The sequence below is a fragment of the Alexandromys fortis genome, unplaced genomic scaffold, assembly GCF_014885135.2.
Source record: "Alexandromys fortis isolate MF-2015 unplaced genomic scaffold, M_Fortis_MF-2015_v1.1 scaffold_8_1_9099942, whole genome shotgun sequence".
Classification (NCBI taxonomy): Eukaryota; Metazoa; Chordata; class Mammalia; order Rodentia; family Cricetidae; genus Alexandromys; species Alexandromys fortis.
In genome coordinates this window covers 6,280,367-6,294,149 of record NW_026067898.1, presented here as the reverse complement: position 1 = coordinate 6,294,149, position 13,783 = coordinate 6,280,367, and the positions used below count along the sequence as shown (strand labels likewise).

Here is a 13,783-nt window from a genome sequence, read left to right as displayed (position 1 = left end):
GGCACAAACCACAAAACAAAAAAAAAAAAAAAAAAAAAAAAAAAAGCTCCTTCCATGGCAGTTAGCTATGTAGATACTCTGTCTGAGACGACTATAAATGTGTGTTGATGGAGGGTGCACTGGCTGCATGCTGAGGTATATGTACTCAATACCACAGAAAGCACACATAACCTGGTTAGGATAGAGTAAACAAAATTTTACCACAATTAACAACCAAATTATTCAAGCTGCAAGAGTGCACGCCTATAATCCCAGTACTCAGAAGGCTGGAGAAGGATGCTCACAAATCCAAGGACAATCCAGATTACACAGTGAGAACTTGTCTCAAAAACAAGTAAACAAACAACAACAACAAAAAAAAAACAACAAAGGTTGGGAAAATGGCTCAGTGGGTTAAGAGCTTGATGCATGGGTGTGAGAACCTGAGTTGAGATCCCCAGAACCATGAAAAACCAAGCATTTTAGCATGTGTGCATGTGTCTGTGATCTTGGTGCTCATGAAAGTAAGATGAGAGGCAGAGACAGAATTCCCAGGAGCTCTTGGGCCAGCTAGGCTGACATACACAGCTGCATAGACAGCCAAAGAGACTCTGCTTCAACCAAGCTAGAAGGAGTGGACTAACATTCCAGGTTTCCCCTGCCTGCCACACATACAATGCCATATGCCAGCACCTATACTCACACACACACATATACACTCATGCACACATCATACACACACAAAATTAAATTAATTAATAGGGTGAAGTAATAAACATTACAGACAGAGCAAAAGTACACACTCACTGGTAGCTAAGCACCAGAAAACACAATTTGCTACCTTACCCCATGGTATTACAGACTTCAGTCTAGAGGAAGGAAGGAAAGTTCTACAATCAACTTGATAGTCAAAGGGTCTTATTTGCTTCTTCAAACAGGAAGGTTTAACATCTACTTGAAAGCTGTATGAGACATGTAGAAAGATAGACCTCTAACACTGTCATTCTGAACCATGAGCTTTCTAGTTTACTCTGGATGACAAACATCAGATTTATGACGTGCAAGAACAACTCCATTTCAGCATTGGCATGCACGCATTTCCACTGAAGACGATTTAGAAGGCCAAAGAATGTTTGTGACGCTATGGGTATGTGAAATGTGATAGCTTCATTCTGACACACGAGATCTCTCCACAGAGCTGTGGGCACTGTTCTTGTTGAGTCGCCTTGGAAATCTCAGTCAAAAACTACGCTCTTGGACCTTTCTTGATGCAAATTCAAGACTACCGAATGCACAAGCAGAAGGGATCATGGGTGAACCACCTCTAGCATGAACAAACCTGCACATTCCAGTATGAGAACTGAATCTAAACCCCACATAACTCGGCTTCCCTGTTTTAAAGGAAGAGAGCGCTATGGTTACTGGCTTGGGTATCATGCCCTTGCAGCTGTTTCTAACTTTAGTGAGCTTATCATCAGTGGCGAATGGAGGAGACGGGTAAGACAGCTGTCCAGCTTGAGCCTGTAAGCAGCCGTACACGCCAGCAGCCTGGGGACAGAAACAGTTTATTCATTCAAAATCTTTAAATGGTACAGTTCACATTAGTAACATGTATGTACTAAGAATGTTAGGGTTCGTTTTCTGTGAGTCATTTGATTCTTCACTCTGTGAACATGTTCAGCTCTTCCACGAGTGCATGGAACAAGTGGGCTACATTTACATGGCTATAATGAGAAAAAATACTAACATTTTAAAACTAGGTTTGTTTTTTTTTGAAACTACAAAAATTATCCTCGTCATAATCTTCCCAGCAAGTGATAAGTCTCCTCTCAGAGGTAGGAACAAGAGAACTTCTAAGGAAACAGAAGAGTAAGAGGCTCCTGGCAGGCCAGGCTAGCTTGCTATTCTTAGTCTTGACTAAGCTGGTGAAGGCCACTTTCACAAGAATGTATTATGTGTAAGTCTGGTGCTGGCGAGGCCAACTGGTGTGAGGGACACGGGCTATTTAAAACCAAAGGCAATAGATTTGCAAAGAAAATCTTGCATTAGAACTACGGCATACTTCTGGCTAACACCCAAAATCCAAAATGAGCAGTCAGTTTTTGTTTCTCCAGATTCACAAGGTCCATTTCTTATGCTCCGTTTGCCCCTTCCAGATGAGAGAGCTTTCTGAGGCTCATTTTCTGTAATGGAAGGCTGGAACGCACCACCTCCCAGAGACGGGTCTCTGTGCTGGACAGATTTTTGGAGAAGTCTTCTTGGCCTTCTTCCATTTAGTAACCACAGCACATCTTCCTCAGCTTCAAGTCACATAGCAACAAGGAGGGGACAACTTGGAAAGCAAAGACCCGTTCCAAATTGCAGTCAGTCTCGGCAATAAACATTATCCTGAAAGTGTAGCATCTTCAGAATGAATTTAATAATCTTATTTGTTCTGTTTGGGGGTATGCTTACTATAATTTTAAATGTGAGCTTTCCAGACTTTCTAGAAGATCCTATGGGGTATTTTACAGATATCAAATACTACAATTTAAAATCTTGAACCTTCAGGATGAACATTTTCTGAACAAATTGTAATTTTTCCTGTCCACTTATACAGGCCACCCAAATGCAATTGGGTTGGGGCCTGCTGAACAGATGGTTATGGTTTGGTTGTGGGGTGCCATGTGGGTTTTCATTGTCTTGAGATGTCTAAGTTTTCTGTGGACATTTGTAGTGTTACAGCCTGGCTCACGGTAGTTACATTAAACATATTTGTTGGATGAAGACAATTTAGTATTTTTTAAAGAGCAAGTTTGGATTACAAATCTGAACAATGAATATTGTCTGTATTTTTCCACGGTGATGGCCCCACAAGGTGGTTTGTTCTCTATGAAAACTTTTCTGTGTTCTTCCCTGCCATGATGACTAACTTTGCTCATTCTGCCGAACAATGGTAAGTGGTTTTCTTTCATCCTGCTGTGTATGTGTTTGGAAAAGCCCCGATTCTTAATTATAATCCATTGCTTCTTATCAGTCGGTGTGCCTGGCTCTCAGATGGGCAAATCATCCAAACTGACAACAGAATTTGGGGGATTCATGCCTGACTTATGGAATATATATGCTAAATCCTTTCCTTCTTAACCTCTGATAGAAAAGATGTTGCTATCCTAGAAGAGACTTTCCTGGGTAAAGCAACATAACTGTCTGGAAATTTCGCGTGGTAAACTTAAGTTTGAGAAAATGGATACCAGCCTGATCCTGTCATCGCTGTTCTTCCCAGAAAAGCCATTGCTTGTGACACAAAATCTGAGCCCTTAAGTTATAACTCCCTACCATCCTCACGTAAATGAGATGTTATTTTTGGTCAGCTTGCAAGAAGAAAAAAAACACGTGGCTACTAGCATACTACCTTTCTAAATGTAGCTATAAACAGTTCCTCAGCACTGCAATACAGCTGCGGAAATTTCTAGAATGTTTTGTGTGTTCATGATATATCCACATGGCCAGGCAAGAAAAGGCAATGCTATTGAGTGGTTATGCATAAAAAGGTATCCTTGCATGAAACGGGTGGGAAAGATGCCTCAAAATCTGGCAGTTTGATGGCTGTGTATCTCATGGGTAAATGTGTAGAAAACGCGTTTTTCAAAAATTCACCATGCATAACAACATGCGAAGATAACGAAACACAAAAGGCACGGTTGCCTGTCTTTAAAGAACCCCGCATCCTATTTTTAAATCGCTTTCAGAGCAGCTGCCATTCCAATGCCTTAGAGCACAAAGCCCTCCCGTAAGGACCCAAGTGAAGAGCGCTAAGCTAGTTCCAGCAAAGTCAAGAGAAGCAAATCAAGTGTGGCAGATCTTTCCCCACATCTTGTAATGGATGTATGGAAGGCGGGACCAGAAATGGTCGAACGAGACTCCACACACTCACTGAACGGCTCACTCTGGAAAAGCACACACCAAGCACTCTCGGGTTCAGATGAGTCTTGGCTCAAAGTTGACCCCCAAAGACTCTAGACAGACGTTCTGTAGTCTTCTAGGGCACGGTTAATATGAGTCTGTCTCTCTCTCACACACACCTTCCTTTTCTCATATGAGAAATGAAGACGCTAAAGCCAGATGTTCTCCGAGTCTATTGCGACTCAGTGTCCGAGACTAAAACTATGTTTTGCGATCAGCTTTAAGAATTAAATGTTAAGCACGATCTAGTTGCCTGGCAAAAATGTTACTCACTAGTTTATAACAGAAAAAAAAAAACCTGAACACCCTGCATGTCAGTTCTTGTTGCTTGTTTTGGGATGGGGTCTTGTGTAGCCCACGCTGACCTTGAACTTGCTCTGTAACCTAGACTGGCCTTGAACTCCTGCTCCCCCTGTTACCTCCCCAGTGCTGGGAAAACAGGCCTGTGGTACCTTGCCTGGCTTCACTTCATTTTGTATAGTTCTCTAGAAACCCGTGTCTAGACAAACAGATCTAGATGCCAAATGTTGCCACCATGGAACCATCAACTGGGTCCTCTCTCCTAGTCGCAGTTCAGAGTAGAGTAAGGTATGTCTACATTTTATTTTACTAAGGGGCTCCCACTAATTTGGTATTTGTAAAATCCAGCACATGGATGCTACACTTCAACATGCCTGTCACGTCGCTACCAAAACAAGCAAACAAACAGGAAAAATAAAAGTATAAAAAGACCCAAGTTTTTCAAAGGTCTTTCAAATATCAAAGTATAGCCTAAAGATTAATTAGATTACAAGCAGAAGCAAGGAAAAATGACACTTCTCTTAGTAAGTAAGACTATGGTCAAGTGATACCTGACTTCCAAACCAAACCCGTGTGTATCTGCTTGCTCATTCCCGAGGTGGTACAGACAATCACGGAGTGTCCCTACTATGGCTGGTAGGGTCATCTGTCAACTGGGCTGGCTCCAAGTGCAAGTTCATCATGAGGTTGTCCCCATAAATAGAACTGTTGGAAAGGCTTGGGCAGGGGAACCCAGCCTCATAAATGCCACAGCTCATGGGGGCCATGGAAACCCAGTTAAGCGGGATGGGGAACACATTAGTCTGTGCCACTGGTGTTCTCTGTAGGTGCAGGGTTGCTCCATTTCTGCAGGAAGGGATGTTTGGGCAAAGCAAGGAAGGAAAAATGACAAGAAGAAAGATGAAGGAGATGGGGGAGAGGAAAAGGAGACAGAAATTTTAGAGAAAGATTATTTTTAAAAAATAGCCACGGATCTTTTATAATCCTGGGAGAACAAGAAGTTGTGATTGATTCTTGAACAAGAGTAAAGATACCTAAGGGAGGTGCAGACTGCAGCACAGGGAACCGGGAGATGCTGTCCCCTGTGCAGAGGGCAGACTGCAGGGTGAATCCACCAGAATGTGAACCAGACCAAGAAGAGAGAGCGTACACTGCGGGACTGCACTGCTGATGTGACAGCCAGGCCAGCTGCTTCTCCCTGACTCCTCCCACTGGACCGGATCCCAGCAGTCCCTCCTGATCTCCTCTTGCCTTCTTTCTCATGCTCCCTCTCACCCCTGTCTGTGATCTGCAGGAAGGGCAGGTGCCTCAGCACAGGCCACCGTTAAAGCTTAATTACTCATCCTTTAACCTGGGAGTTAATGAGTCTCAGAATCTAGTGGACCCAGATTGCGCAGCTGGGCACAAAGTAAAAGTTCAACAAATTTAGTTAGCCGCTTTTTCCCTCAGCCATTTTCCTAGTGGACTCAAAGGTTTCACTCCCAAGGGAAACAGACGTGGAACTGTCATGACCTTGATGTGTTTTCCCCAGAGGAAGCCCATGGGTGGAAGACCGTTAAGCTCAGCACTAGACAATCAGCACACATAGCATGAAAGACAAGATTAACTGGCTCCTCTGAGACTAAAAGGGCATGGGTAAGAAGTGTTCTGATTCTGTGTATGTGTGTGCATCTGTGTGCAAGCATGCATGCATATTCATAGACACTGAGACACACGCTCTGGGCTCAGTGTGTCCTTTTGCAAAGCCCACCTCATTGATCTCCTCTCGGGTGGTGCAGAACTCCAAGCTGCAGGACAGGACCCTTTCGTACGCTCTGGCACTGGCGCTCCACTCCCTGCTATCCAATTCAAGGGCCTCCAGCTGTTGCTGCAGGTTCTTTGCAGAGATATTAGAGCAGTTCTGGAAATGAAGGGTGTGGAAATAACAAGGGGAAGCTGTGAAACGGTCACGTGACCACATAGCATTTGCCTGGATCATGGCGCTCACAGATTGCTTTGAAAAACATATAGGGTCCTGATTTATTTTACCCTAAACGTATTTGAATCTTATTTTTTTAGAAAGAAGCCAGAAATTCAACATTATGGAATAGACATTTCCGTTCTTGAATCTCATCATCATCCCCAACTCCTCAGAGACGCCATTCATGATAAGGTCTAATTTTTACTTTGAAAAGCATAAAATATGCATGAGGAACATTCTGCCTCGGCACTGTAATTTTCTCGTCAACTCGAGTTTCACCCCAGGTTCGTTAAGCTCCAGTCTCTGTCTAGCACTGAGGGGATGCTGGCACCAAGGCCAGAGAGGGCTAGAGAACAATTTACGTTATTTGTGCAAAGTGAGATCCTCCTTTCTTTTTATTTTAAAAAATAAACTCACAAATGTAATCAAACCCCTTAGAAAACCTTGACGTTGGCAAAAACGGACTCTATTAAAAGCAACAAATTCTCATATTCTGTCTTTTACTTACTTAAAGGGTAGACGCTAGGCTCGCTACGTAACATGTAGCCTGGCAGGTATCTTAAATGAACTTTAAAATGAAACTGGATCTGTGGTTCTTATTAATAATGAAGAAAACATATCCTTTCTACCCTCAAAGCATGAATTGGAGAATTTTTAAAGCACCAGAGTCCAGTGCACTAGTCATGGACTTTGGATCAGGAAACACCTTCTATTCTTTTAGGCTCCCCTGTGGAAATCCGGCCAGTGGTCTACAGCAGATGCAACAACCGGTGCCCGAACCCGGGTCAGAAGCAGAGGGCCTGGGCCCCTCTACTATGGACTTGTATGGATGACTACCCTGTATCTCTGGGATTCAGCTTCTTCCTCTATACAATGGGGCTGCTGCTCTGGCAAGACTCTGGAACCCAGTGGTCTTTGGGCTCTGTATCCCGAAGCCCCATTGTACAGTAGAGATGTGGTAGGAACCAAAACTGAACAACTTCCAGCAATCTCATTGAAGCTGGGTGGTGGCGCACGCCTTTAATCCCAGCACTCGGAAGGCAGAGGCAGGCAGATCTCTGTGAGGCCAGCCTAGTCCATAGAGCGAGTTCTAGGACAGGCTCCAAAGTCACACAAAGAAACCCTGTCTCAAAAAAAATAAAAAAGTAGCAAAACCAATAGTCTCACTGAAAAATAAATAAGAAATAAATAAAATTAACCCTCATAACACAGTTAACCATGTGTGTCCAAATACTATCCTTTATAACATATATCTAATATAGAAGTGTTAAGATCTTTTTTATCAGACATCTTTGAAATCTAATGTGTATATCATACTTTGTATGTTTCTTAGTTGTGGTTAATTTCTCTCAGAAATACTTGATCTAGTTTTAAATTTCTCAAACTGTAGGTTCCAAGGTAGACTCACAAGCCCATGCAGTTCCTGAACATATGGAGAAATTTCCAACAAGGGCATTGAACGTCAGCTTTTACAGTATAATTTACTTCAAATTAAAGCGAGAAGTTTAGGTTCTTAGTTGCCTTAGGTGCATTTCAAATGCAGAAACCTAACGTCCATCTGAGATCGTGGCTCCATTTTAAATTCACACAAGAATAATATGTATCAAATACGGTTTTATGCTCAGATTTTCCCCTTGGATTTTATTAGTTTGTTAACAGTGGTGGAAACTTGGAGATCACAAGCACTCCAATGATTGCATGTCTTTTTAAACTTAACATACTGGGACCAGGGGATGGCATAATAACGCTGCACTTGGTTAGCACGTGCGAGGGTCTGGGCTCAATGGCCAGCACCACACGCAAAAGCCTCAATTCAGATTTAACATGTACTAAACAATATGCCTGCTTCTTTCATTCTATAGCCCATGTGGCCGAGAGAGGGAGGTAGCAGGGATGCACCGGGATGCTTACCGGCTGTTGAACGGATGAAATGATGTCCACTCCGAGGGAAAGGGCCAGCCGACCGAGATGCTCTACATAGGCCTGCCTTTCCTGAGCACGGTCCAGTTGCATCTGGACCTCCTTAGAACTTTCCAGTTCCGTGGGCTGCGCAAGAAGCTCCAGTTCCTTTGATTTGATGAAATGCATCAGCTGGAATTCAGAACATTAGCACTTAGCCCGCTTTTTCCAAAGACTGTTTTCTGCAGGGCTTTTCTGTGTTGACATGCTCCCCAGCCCATCCCGAACCATTAGTCCTATAGAAACAGACACACGCTGCCATCCTATGAACCCAATAGGATTGCTTTAATCGGTTAACATCCTAAGTTCTACAAAAGAGGGAAATATGCTTCAGGACCATAATTCCAAACTTTAATAAGATCTTGGTCTGTGATTTAAGGAAACTCAAAAAAAAAACTATTTTAAAAAAGACTTCCCTATTAATGTGTATGAGTATAGCTTGCCCATGTCTGTGTATCAAATGCATAGCTACTCAGAGGCCAGAAGAGGGTGCTGGAGTCTCTGACCTGGCATTAGAGATGGTTTGAGAAGCCGTGAAATAACCAGTAAACAATATTTATTGAGTGCTCCATGCTGACAGGCTCTTGAGATGAAAAAAATAAAATAAAAAGAAAGAAAGAAAGAACTTGGTTTTGATCACCTTGCCTCCCAAGAGCTAATATTTGAGTTGGAAGATAAAATCTAGTTTCAAAAAAAAAAAAAAGCAGTCCTGATGGAGAACTGCTAGACGTAAGGACTAGCGATTGCTGTGGGAATTTAGAAGAAAAAAATCACTGTGAGGGAGACGGGGTGGGGGGCCGTTGCTGGAAGGAGGCATGAGGTTTATTCTAACAAAGAGCAGAGAAGCATCCGCTAGGAAATGCAGGTTGAAAGCCGAGACTTGGATGTAGGAAACATGTGCCATGCTCACGGGAAGGGGAAGAGCACAGCCTGGCTGAGCACGGAGCAGAATGGAGGTCCGGGGGGATAAATCAGCAGCCAGGGTGGATAAACCTCTTACGCTAAGACAAGCAATTTGGTTTTCATTTAGTGCACAATAATAACATCTGAATTTAATCTTGTAAAATCCTGCAGCCTTCGGACAACCACAGTAAGACTTACTTCCTCCTTGACTTGGTGGAACTGGATTGTCTTGTATAGGATTTCCTCGTAATCCCGGATTCGCGCTCTCTGCCTCTCGTGGAGGTGGATTAAGTCCCTCAGTTGGTCAGACTTCTCCTTCAGAGGGGCTCCCTGACCACTTAACACTTCCCATTCTTTCATGATATGCTGAACCTCGTCATACAGTTGCTGTTGAAAGTCATCAAAGAGAAGCAAGAAGCGCAGCTTTGAGTTTTTATTGGACAGTGGAGAATCTGATTATCTAAATAATGAACCATTCTCTCGTTTGTTAACAGATGCTTAGGAGCCTCCTCAAAACCCAGAGTCTGTGCTTAATGATGGGGACGTCGAGACGCATTGTTCCATTCTTATCTTCTCAGAACTTTATAAACATCATGGCAGGGAAAGGCAGGTCTTTCGAAGATACATGGTAAAATGGAAAGCCATGCGTGCCTACGATATACCAAACGTACTGGGCTTCAGCTAAGTAAATATACTTCTTCTGATATTTAATATTGCTTAGGATTGTGTGGTCTGGTAAGGACGCTGAGAGGAAGAGTATAAAAATACACCAGGGGAATTACGTGTGTGTGCTCTGTAATGAAAGAACGATCAGAATGAGCCACCAGCCAAACGGCACACAAGATATGCGCCTTCAAAGTGCGCATGCCACACTCCACAAATAGCCACCGCACGGAGAAGGGATAAACTGCCTTCCCTTTCAGTCCCCACGGCTCGGACATCCCATTTAGGAATCCCCACCCTCAAGGAGAGCTGGCAAAGGGCAGATTGCTTAAGGAGAATTCTACTGCTATCCCTACTGCGGATTCTCGTAATCAAAAGAAAAAGTAAAAGAAATGCTGTAGGAGATGATTTTCCCAAGACTGACTTGCATCAGATGGCCAAGTTCAAATCAAATATATGGACCCCAAACAGATGACACACATCAAGATGACAGACGACAAAGCTATGTAACCTTAGCCACGGGTCCTAATTAAGGACTCATGCATACGTGCAAACACACACTAAAAGATAAGTACGTGTACCACACAGGATATAGCAAACTGGGCCAGTTGATACTTAATGTGAGTTGGAATAGGAGTGTTTGTTGTCGATAGTGAACCTACAATTAGATGTTTCCCACAGGAATCTCAAAATCTCTAACTCTGGAATTCCTTAAAGCAAATACATATTAAGTGATAATAATTAGAAGCATCTTAGTTTTTCAGCAAAACCCCCAAATCCAATAGTGTATGTTTGTGAGTCAGGACTTGAAAGGTGGAGAAAAAAGGGTCAAGAGCTCAAGGTCACCCTTGGCTATATAGCAAGTTTGATGTCAGCCGGGGCCACATAAGACTGTCTCTAAATAAATAAATAAATAAATAAATAAATGGATAAGTAAACAACCGAGTCCACGGAGGGCGCTCCGACAGTCAACCAGCCTTGGCGGTTGTGTTTAGGAGTGGCAGGGACACAGGGTGGAGGCCATGGAGGCAGGAAGGGAGTGTGGTAGGAGCTGGGATACTGGTGTGTGGCATCAGGGACAGCCCAGTGATGTGGGGACCAATGACAACAGAGCTTCTAGGTTAGAGGTTGTGGGGACCAATGACAACAGAGCTTCTAGGTTAGAGGTTGTGGGGACCAATGACAACAGAGCTTCTAGGTTAGAGGTTGTCAATCTTGTTCTGAGATGCCATGATTTAAAACACTCCCTAAGTCAAAAACTGTATGGTGAATACACTAATCAATTAATTAGAAATATAAATTAATGTAGGTAAAATGAAAATATATTCAGGATTCAGTATGTTTGGGTATCATCAAATACAAAATTTTATAGGGGAATAGTAAGAAAATACGTTGTTACAGGGGCTTTTAGATCAAAAAGGGTAAAGAAGAAGAAGAAGAAGAAGAAGAAGAAGAAGAAGAAGAAGAAGAAGAAGAAGAAGAAGAAGAAGAAGAAGAAGAAGAAGAAGAAGAAGAAGAAGAAGAAGAAGAAGAAGAAGACGACGACGACGACGACGACGACGACGACGACTTATTGGATCTGGGGAGTTGGGAACGATTTTCCATTCACCCAGACCCCCGCATTCGCATCTTCACCTGAAGCTGGGGCTTCATGGCGTTCCACCTTCTTCGCAGATCGGACATCGTCTGGAGGCTCCCTCCAAGGTCAAGGGCAGAGACGGGCATAAGAACTTCGTGGAGAAGTTTTACGTTGTGAGTAGTCTGAAAGAGACATTGACAATTATGAACGTGTTTCTGACAATTCAGCAAGTGGTCACTTCGGTGGTGACATGGTGTGCCATGACGCTTTTTGACCCCCTGCAAACTCTGACCTCACTAGTGAGGTCACACGAGGCTCTTCATTTCCTGTGTTATTTTTGTTGTTCTTTCTCACACCATGGTAACATGCACAATTTTTACCATTGCTCATATAACAAACTGCACAGTTGTTACCACTGCTAAATGTGCAATGAAGTGTCATCAAGACATATACATTACTGTGCAGCAGCCAGCACCATCGGCCTACAGACTGCTCTCATCCACCTGTACAGATCCTGTTAAGCAACACCTCACCCATTCCCTCTTCCCCCCTTGCATCCCCTGGGAGCGCCCATTCTGACCTTTATCTCTATGAATTTGACTCCATGCTTGCAAATGAGCAGAACCACACAATTTGTGTCTCCTGGTGCTGGATGGCTTTGAGACTCTACAACTTTGCACGTATCAGAATTTACTCTTTGAAAGGCAGCCTTCGGCATTCCTTGTGGTCTCTTGGTTTTGGTGCTAAGGTTCACCCCCGGAGCTTTATGTATGCCAGGCGACCAGTCCACCCTGCCAGTGCCCAGCCCGCCCTCTTACCTTTTTCAGTTTCTCTTTGAACGTCTCCCACTGCTGCCCCACAGGCTTGCCTCCGCTGGCTTTGAGGTACCACGCCATTCGAAGACAGCTGAGCTCCTCCCTCCCGGCTGTTTGCTTTTCCACAGTGTTCTTCATGACACGCATTTCATCTTTAGCATTGAATATCTCATTCTCTTTTGCCTGTTGAATTAATAATCCATGTAATGGCTTTCTGTCCTAAGAGACACATTTTTCTTTCGCATTCAGCTATTTTAGGTGGCAAGTGCTTTATCACACCAGGGCAGGATACAGTTTAGACAGATAAGCCTGGTCTCGTGCGCAGAGGCACAGTTGTGGTTAGACCTATATTCTCTGCTTGCACATCAACAGCAAGATCTTTAAAGACCTCATAGACCATTTAGTGGTCTAGGAGGGTATCTAATAATAAAATGATAAACTCTGCCACTGTGATTTATAAAATATAATAAATTATTAAAGATATTAGACAACTACAGTGGGAAAAACTACACTACATGTTTATATATGGTATAATTAAGGTTGGAATAGCTTTGATATATTATTAAGAAGCTATTAAAGTATAGAATATCATTCAATGCAATATTAGCTGGGAATTGTGTATTATAGAAGACAACTACAGTCATCAGCATACAGTGGTCTGAGTAAGGTCTAGAAAAGGCAGGCTACTCTAAGACGTGTTGAGGGTTAGCCAGCAGGATACAAGAAGTGATTCTGTATTCAGCGGAGTTGGTGTTTTGTCCACTCCAGGAGACCAACCATTTGCCCTTAGTCTCTTTAGTAAACCTATCCTCCTTTTACTTCAGTATACCACATGGAAAATTGTGTGGTCATGCAGTCTAAAGAAGGCATTCAATTACCCATTTGCTTTAAATGTATATTCAGTCCTGTACTGTTCTCTGATCTCTTGCTGTTCTTTTTTTTTTTTTTTTTTTTTTTTTTTTTTTTTTTTTTTTTTTTTGGATGCCTTGGAAGCAAGAAGGCTAACACTCGATGGAATTCTCAGTTTTCCCCACTGCAAACTAATAAGCTGGCAAGTTCATTTGCCAGAATTCTGGCTAAAGTCAATTAATCTGATTCAGATGAACTTTATATTGAAAAAAAAACCCATCAATTTTGAGCTTCTAAATACCAGTCACAGAAACATACCCAACTCAATAGAAAGAGCCAGCTTCCATCTTTCTACTGTAACCAAGCCCCTCACCACACATCAATGTGCACTTACAAAACTGCTGCTGTGCAGATAGGGAGAGGAAAAGCATCCTTGTCAGCAATTTCACCTACCAGGATGTCGATATATCAGTGAAGTTAATTATTATGTAGACTTAATATTTTATTAATAAAGAACTTATCACACGACTGCTGAAATGCTAACAATGATGAACTGAAGACACAAGACTATCAAGAAGCGGGAAGATATGAACTATCTCCAGGAACAATTATGAATCAGGATTTCATAGCAGCCTGTTCATTTGGACCTAGATTCAAGATATGAGTTTGGATGCATTTCTTGCTGCAACCCTTCCCACAAGAAGATAACACTATCTGATTATTTATACAGGAGTGACACCTAACACTTGCTAAGTATTCAACAACTTGGATAAAAGACAGGGTTGCAGATCAAAAGGCAAGAGGAAAAACGATACAGCAGAAACACCTCTAGAT

At 42.7% G+C, this 13,783-nt stretch overlaps 1 protein-coding gene across 1 annotated transcript in view; it reads right to left on the bottom strand.

Annotated features, from left to right (window-relative positions):
* The window catches only part of Ccdc141 (coiled-coil domain containing 141), a 134,813-nt gene that overhangs the window by 20,647 nt on the left and 100,383 nt on the right, over positions 1 to 13,783 (bottom strand). Inside the window, exons 13-17 of the mRNA XM_050120635.1 lie at positions 12,104 to 12,283; positions 11,342 to 11,467; positions 9,242 to 9,430; positions 8,093 to 8,272; positions 5,972 to 6,121 (exon numbers count right to left, since the gene is read on the bottom strand). Coding sequence (XP_049976592.1) covers positions 5,972 to 6,121; positions 8,093 to 8,272; positions 9,242 to 9,430; positions 11,342 to 11,467; positions 12,104 to 12,283 — 825 coding nt within the window. The remainder of the gene's footprint in view (positions 1 to 5,971; positions 6,122 to 8,092; positions 8,273 to 9,241; positions 9,431 to 11,341; positions 11,468 to 12,103; positions 12,284 to 13,783) is intronic.